Source organism: Nestor notabilis, unplaced genomic scaffold (genome assembly GCF_000696875.1).
Source record: "Nestor notabilis isolate BGI_N333 unplaced genomic scaffold, ASM69687v1 scaffold367, whole genome shotgun sequence".
NCBI classification, from domain to species: Eukaryota; Metazoa; Chordata; class Aves; order Psittaciformes; family Psittacidae; genus Nestor; species Nestor notabilis.
In genome coordinates this window covers 61,620-69,806 of record NW_009937562.1, presented here as the reverse complement: position 1 = coordinate 69,806, position 8,187 = coordinate 61,620, and the positions used below count along the sequence as shown (strand labels likewise).

The window sequence follows — 8,187 nt, the reverse complement described above, 5'->3', positions numbered from 1 at the left end:
TAGGGAAAAACAATAAACTCACAGAGCTAGGAAGAATGCATAAGCCTTATGGACTTGAAGAAGGACTTACAAGCACTTAAGCGTTTTTCCTTTTTAGTTGCACTTGTTTCGTGAACCTTGTGCATCTTGCTTCACTTAAAAGCAGGATAATAAAATCAAGGGTGTTTACAGGCTTGAGGCATTTTGGGTGTGAAGGTGAGGCTGATCTATGAAAACTAGGCCCCCTGGCTGGTTGAAGGAATGGTTTAGTGAGAGAATTTTCAGAAAGTTAACTACATCGTTTGTCCATTTCCTCTCATTTGCCTTTCCTGGATTTGCAACACAAAGTTCAGGGGAAAAAAAAAATTAAAATCAAGTAATAATGCAGCATAATATAGAACTTTCCAGAAGAAATTTACTGAGGTGTTTCTATTTCTTCATTTACCACAGTCACACCCTTTATAGCTACATTCTTACCTATATCCAAAACAGAGATGAAAGATAATATTACGATTTAATTAGTAGTGAGGATTCATTTATAATGGAAAAAATAGATGAATTATAAATAGCCTTTTAAAAAAAATCAATCAGTCTTGGCTACATTCTCCCTGAAGGCAAGCATGTGATACACCCACAGACGTTAATGGGGTGGTACGCAGACAGTCAAGGGCAAAACTTGACCCTAAAGACCAAATCTAGTATCAGGGAAAGATCTGGCTTTATGATCAAAAAAGTAAAAGCTTCAAAGCCGTATAACCTCAGCTGTAAAGGAACATCTTGCGCCTACATTTGTACTATTACAAGGACACTTTCAACTTTGTAGTTCTGTATTTCAGACACACATAAAAATAGCCAGAATTGCCTTTCTCATGAATGTTTATAGTGATGAGGGAGAGGTGATATCTTTTTCCTCTTCCCCTTTTTAGCCTTGTCATGAGGACTAAACTGGCTTACTTTTATCCCTGATTTCAGGAATCAAGGCAAATCATACCCTCTAATAATTTTGTTGTCATTATGAGAATTATTGCCATGCATTGTGAAAAATAAGCACAACACAAACATTAGAAAACTAACTGTAAAATATTCCAGGTACACTGGTGCTTCCAAAAGCTTTGGCAATAAAGTGAAATAACATGCTTTATGTACCTTTGAGCTGCTTACGACCTTTGGCCAAATCATTCATCCATTTCAGAACTTCAGGATTGGAAGTCTTGTCACCATGAGAAGGCTGAAAATAAAGAAAGAAAGGAAGACTAAAACAAAGGAATTGATGGTTGTACAATCAAACAGATAAAAACCAATCCACCCACAGTGTGCCGAAAAATGTCCGTAGTTCCAACCGCACTATGTAATAGTGTTATGCAGAGCATTTGGCTTGATGATGACACTAATTTGTCATGACTTGTCTCTCCCCACTGTGGCACAGTCCTACATGGGTCTGAGTATTTTGACTCTGATCCTAAAAAAAACCCAACCTTTTGAGTCCCTGACTAATTGGATAAGTAATTTCAGTGAATTCAAAGGACTGATCAAATACCTAATGTTGGTCAAGTTCTTAAGTGACTTCCAGCATGGTAACCCAAGTGCCTGCTGGTGTGTGGGCTACAGCTAACTAAAGGATAAGCTCTTACTGCTTTAAGACAGGGATTCTCTTGTGAAAGAGCACTTAAAAAATTTCAACTGAACTGCTTAATTAATTAAATGAAAAAATCCTGTGCAACAGAGGACAAACCACAAAATCTTTGTATATCAGTCATTTCTCTGCATTTAGAAATTGCCTCCAAATTAAAATCAATTTACACTAGATCTTCAACACTCAGACATTTAAAATGGCAAAACAGTTTTGGAAAATTAGTGTGATTTAGGTATGAAATCTTACTCCTGAATGTATATGATGACCATAAGGCAGTACAATTCACAAATGTATGATTAAGTTTACAGCCATTGTTGACACCACAAGATAATATACAATTTGGTTAATTTTCATTTTAGTGTAGTCATAAAATATCACAAACTTCCCTGTAACTTCCCTGTTTCATACTGTAAATATCCTTAGCATGACAGATGTTTTGATATGTTAATACTGCACAATCCACGTTACCCAAATTAGCTTGATATGAGCAATGGTCTTGCATACACTGCACAGAGAATACCATTGGCCTGAAACAACCACCTCCCCCCAGCAACACATCCTAATTTTTATTTCTCTAATTTCTGCCATTAGCTTCTATTGAGCTCTATGCTTTGAATGCTTACAGGAGTCTGCCTGAATGAAGGACTCTGCATAGCAGAGCAACAGTTTCCAAGCAAATGACTTCTAAAAGCGAATAAGTAGCTTTCCGTCTTTTGGATCATTTTGGTTCACAAGCTGTCAGCTATGTTTCACAGGCTCACACTTCTCACACATTTAGAAGATGGATATTTTTCAACAAAGGTTATCCAAAGAAAATGTAAATTAGAGTCTCATAACTACTGCATACCCTGAAAGATGATAAAAAGATATTCCCTCATTGATGATTTTCCCATTTCATTTTACCAAAAATACCCTTTCTGCTATTTTTTCTGCATAAGTTTAAATACACTGGGATTCTTGCCTGCCTCTTGCAGTGTTTCCCTTTATCTTTCCAGTTATTATCTTACCAGGTATTTTCTTTCTTGCTCAAACTTTTCTTCATACTTCCTAATTTTTCTCTTGAGACTCTGAAGATGCTTGGTAAGTTGTGCTACCGTGTGTGGTTCTTTGCAGTCTTCACAGTTACATCTAGAAGAACTTCTTGGCCTGCAAAAGCCGGAAGCATAGCAGCTGGACCAAAGAAGTGGCTATAATGGACCATGCACTGTTTCAGGTACACTTAATGCTTTCCTAGCACTTCAGAATATGCATCTAAGTTCTTTCACATAGAGGCAGCTTAGTCTTACAAAGTAAGACTAAAATAATTTCTTTTGCTTGAAGGTACCCCTAGAGTATACTAATGGGTTCACCATCTGTCTTTTATTCTCCTTTTTTTTAATTAATTGTGGGATTTTTTATTATTTTTCAAAAAGTTTAATCTAGTAGGTCACAACCTGATCCAGTATTTACATTTAATACCCTCATCTTGTTTCACAAATCTTCCAGCTGTAATGGGAGACTGTAACGACATGATTTGTCAAACTAAGCTCAGGGAGATTTTTATTACTGGGAAAAAACATTTTCCTTTACGCACTTAAATTTCTGATTTTTTTACAATTTCAAATAATAGATCTGATTATTGTTCATATGTTCATATTCAATTTCAATAAAGTTTGGTTTCTGGAGATTACATATATGGGCCGTTCATATGTTCTATGACATTCATATTTAGTGAATGACTGAAGCTATAGTTCTATTACAGCTGAAATTTTTAGTATTATAACTTGATAGCCCTCTCTATTTTATGTTCACTCATCAGACTAATCAAAAACTTTTAAAACTTTTCCTTGCTAACTATAATTAACAAAAACTACAAACAATAACATACAGTGTTATGAGTGAAAAAATGCTAGATCTTGTTTCTCATATTGCAAATTAACCATGTCAAATTATGCTACAGTATGAAGAAACTGTAGCTGAAGTATGTATGAAAAAAAGTGGCTGAAAAAACTTGAAGAGTCAAAGACAGCCTTCCAATATCTGAAGGGGGCCTACAGGGATGCCAGAGAGGGACCCTTCAACAGGGACTGTAGCGATAGGACAAGGGGTGATGGGTTTAAACTTAAACAGGGGAAGTTCAGGTTAGATCTAAGGAAGAAGTTTTTCACTGTGAGGGTGGTGAGGCACTGGAACAGGTTGCCCAAAAAAGTGGTGAATGCTTCATCAGTGTTCAAAGCCAGGTTGGACAGAGCCTTGGTTTACATGGCTATATGATTCCATGACTGTAGATTGTACAAAAAATATTTAAACTATATAAGAATTAAAATATAATTTCTTACATCATGAAAGGTTGAGCACTTGGTGGAGAAGGGGCAGACTCTGTGTCTGGATTAAATCTCTGGCTTTGGCTGAAGATAGAACAGCGTGGTGACAAAAGAGGATTGTCGCCATCCGTTATGTGATACAGCAGTCGACTGGTCCCTAGGGAGTGATGTTCTTGTGGGCTGCTGTCCATGTCATTCTGCCAGTCTCTGTGAGCTGGCACAGGCTCTAGAAAGCAAGCAGAAGCCAATATGGACTGAGGGTCACACACAAGATATTTATTTACATAGATAAATACATATCTATACTTACGGAAGTATTCAAAGCGTAAGTATTCAAAGTAAACAGCAAAGAGTTCAGCAAAGTATCAAATGCACGATGAATGTAATACCAAGGATGAGAAAATAGAAAGGATGGCTACTGCCTTAACATAAATCTATTTTGAGTTTCAGGGGAGAAGGTGGATGGGTGTGTTTGTAAACTATAATGTATAGTATAATACAAAGATGAAGAGTTTTCCAGAATAGTAGCATTAACTATAATTTCATAGATCTGTTTGTTTTTGAAAGCCACATTTCTAAAGAAGACAGTGAATGTACAAGTTTATTTTGTGATGTAGCATTTAGTCCTTTGGACAGGAGAAAGGCAGGTCAAAAATACAGTATGTCCTGATGCTAAAAACCTCCAGTGTTGCTTTCAGTATCCTGCAGAATTTCATTATGGTTTGAAGTTACATACTCATGGATCTAAAGAACACAAGATGTGAAAATAAAAACAACCAATAACATTCAAGGTAGTTATTCAAGGTAGTGTGCAGTCACTGCTATTTGGAAGAGTCATGCTTATGGTACTATGTTAATATTGTCTTGGGCTATACATGGAAGCCTCTCCTTGGGTGCCTCAAAACGTAAAATATGATTTATAGAGATGGTCAAGCTAGAAGTTAGAATGATTCATTCTGGACTGGAAAAGTAGGAACTAATGAACCTCATTGCACTGTTTATGGGTAACATGGAAAATAATGGGCACATTACAGAGCCTACCTCCAGGGAATACCAAGAGTTCATCTTCCCTTTGCTGTACCTGGTTGCATTCATGGGAAGAACTATTAAATCCTCCCTATCCACTGTGGGTGAAATGGGTGAGGATGATTTAGCCTAATCAATTTTTTGCTATCAGATGATTGTGCTTTAAAGCAGATTGTACTTTTAGGGAGAAACTCTGTGATCTCATAAAAGCTCTCCCTCCAAAAAAAAGAGTTAATATATGTTAAAGCAAAGAATGTGCTCTGTCTTAGGTTTCCCTATATCAGTTTCCATAGTGCATAATATTTTTACACCAGCCACATTATATTTTTTCCTCTAAAACCATGTATTTCCAGGCAGCATACATGTTATTTCTAATCAGTATTACATTTGGAGTCTAGCATGTGTTCTAATACATTTCATAGAAACTGCTTTTTCAATGGAAGTCTAAAACTGCACAGAAAAGCCATACATGGACTTACTCACAAAAGAGCAGGCAGGTTTAGAAAAGTTCTTTCATCTTCACTTTCTTTCCATTTTCTCCTTTGTTCATGGGACAGGACATTCCCATGGTGAGCTGGTATTTCTTTCTGGATTTTAATGGAACCTTTGTAGTAGCTTTTATTTGACTCTGCCCAAGAGACACGGAAACTACAAATCCCTATTGTTGCACTTGGACAGTGGGGACAAAACAGCTCTGACTGGCACCCTTGATAGAACCGTTGCCTTCCTAGAACTCAACTATTGATTTAAAAAATAATAGTTGCAATGGTCTAAAATATCATTTTAGTAGGCACTATCCAATTCTTTTAGCTTTACAGACAACAAAAAATCTAACATTATATAATCAAAATTTAGTATGTTATGCAAAACTTACACAACTTTTGTATCTCTAAGTTTATCTTACACTAACAGCACCATCAGTTATAAATACGTTAAGCATTTCCACAATAAGACAATGTAGTTGGTTATTAGTTCTTTCCTCTATGTACTTCATACTCTGTAAGTCAAATTCAACTCTCCAAGATACCAGAGCAACACCCTAAACTTCTAAATTGTGTATTAGATTCAAATCCACACATAGAGAGATCCAGACAGGCATCTGGGAGAAACAAGGGTAGAGATAGTACCAGTCATGGGAAATTATGTACACAGACAACATACAGTGATAAATGTTGTACTACAAACAAAAGTGTTGTCTCCTTCTGGTAAGTAATCTTTCCTTACCCTGTAAGACATAAGGAAATTAACAGTTTTGTTTGGGTTTTGATTTGTTGGGTTTGGTTTGGGTTATTTTTACTTCTGAAAAACAATATTGTCAGTGAGAAGAAACTGTATTCCTTCCTTTTATTTCACCATCTTTGAACTTCAAGAGACATAATCACAGTGAAGTAGGGTGACTAAGAATAGTTTCACTATTTCTCAAACACTGTTATTAAAAGTAATAAATTCTTTTATAATCATATTAAGTAGCAATCTCCTTACTATGAAAGGAAAATTATATTATTAAAAAAAAACCAGCCAGTCTGTGTATGATCAGTGTAGTAAAAGTTTCCAACATTTGTACTCTGATTTTCTGCGGACCTAAAAGTACTTGTCTTGCAGGAGACAGCCTGCACTGCTTATAAACTACATGATCACAGGCATTTGCTCCTTTACACATTTACAGCCAGGCAATTTTACTGGGCCCAACCCAGACTCAAAAATGGAAGAAAAGCACACATTCAAGACTAAACACTCCTAGAATATAAACGCAAAGGACAAGTAGTGGCTGGAGCAGCTCAGGTTTAAAAGCAAACACACTTAGCTGCAGGGAGTTCAAGGAGGTTTTTTATTCAGCTAGCAAAAGAGAGGGAGACAACCTGCATTCCAGGTGAATTGGGGAATTTTCCCAAAAAACAGAGATCTTCAATTTCCTTGGCACCAGGGCTTCCTGACAGCATTGCTCCACTAAAACTTGCAAATTGGTGCAACTTTGGTATGGCTCCAATAAAGGTTTTAGTTCCAACCCTATTACAGATGCATTAAATCACTATCTAATGTCCAGAAGTGGTCAGCAAGTCATTCAGACTGATTCATTTACACAGCCTGATTACTATAATAGAGGAACATCTCAGGATGATGACAAGTTATAACCAGACCCATTTTTAATTAAAACTTCATGCCATTATCCCTATTCTAGTTCAGCATAGATCCTAAAAAAGACACTAAGCATTATCCTGGGAGTAGCCCATAAACTGACCAAACGTCTGCCTGGCTTCAAGCGTCTGATCTAGTTTTGCCAAAACTAGGAACTAAAGCCAACTCTAGCTAAGCCAGTAAGTTACCCTTTGGCTTGTATCTACTCCATCTCATCTACTCAACCCACCTTAGCACTGGCAACAGCTCACCAGAGAAGTTAAAGCCAAGATCTAGTATCTTAAAATTTGCAGTATGCTTCATAATGTGGACTTGGATCATATGACAACAAGTCATTCAGTACAAGTCTGTATTTCTGTTTGTGAAGTAAACCAATAATACAGTGAAATCTGTTGTATCTAAAAAAGAATATGCAGATATAATGTGTTCGTCGTTATGTCTCTGAATGCCAGTATCAGGATTTTTAATTTAAAAGACATTTAGAAAACCTTGTAGTTGAGTTCAGCTGCTCACTGCTCATGTCACATAATCGATTTATACTCATATCAAAAAGTTATAGAAATTACTCTCTGCTTTTCTTTTATTCCCTCAAAAAAAACCTTACAATTCTTCATGGTCTCACTTATGGTCTAATTCAAGTTTTTATGTACACAAAAGTAGACTGGAATTTGCTGACTTTGTTCAGAGATAAGAGTTGCTGTTTACCTCTTAAAATACTCATCCTGAAATACCTGAAATAATGTATTTTTTCTAATTTTTCTTGACTGAAATGTGGAAAAAAATTAAATAGACTACAGATTCATGTTTATTTTAAAAATAACATATTTGTACATTAAGACTAAAATTTTCATTGCCTAATTCACTAAGCAAAGGCTAATAACTAGAGATGTAGTATATATGGCACATCTTCTAACTGTGTTCTTTGTCCGCTACAGCTCTGTGGACTTCCATCCAAGTTCAAGCTGAAATAGCCAACAGTCCCATGTGACAACTGTACCTAACTCAATATATCAGAAGATTTTGGTAGTAATTTAAGAGACAGAATTGGGACTAGATCTCTCTATGCAAAATGGCAAGCTATTAAACAAAAAAACCCCACAAAGCAGATGC

The 8,187-nt window shown here is 36.2% G+C and overlaps 1 protein-coding gene across 1 annotated transcript in view; it reads right to left on the bottom strand.

Moving 5' to 3' along the window:
* The window catches only part of FAM13C (family with sequence similarity 13, member C), a 52,684-nt gene that overhangs the window by 14,709 nt on the left and 29,788 nt on the right, over nt 1-8,187 (bottom strand). The window contains exons 7-8 of the mRNA XM_010018865.1: nt 3,931-4,141; nt 2,620-2,758 (exon numbers count right to left, since the gene is read on the bottom strand). Of these exons, the coding sequence (XP_010017167.1) occupies nt 2,620-2,758; nt 3,931-4,141 (350 nt within the window). The remainder of the gene's footprint in view (nt 1-2,619; nt 2,759-3,930; nt 4,142-8,187) is intronic.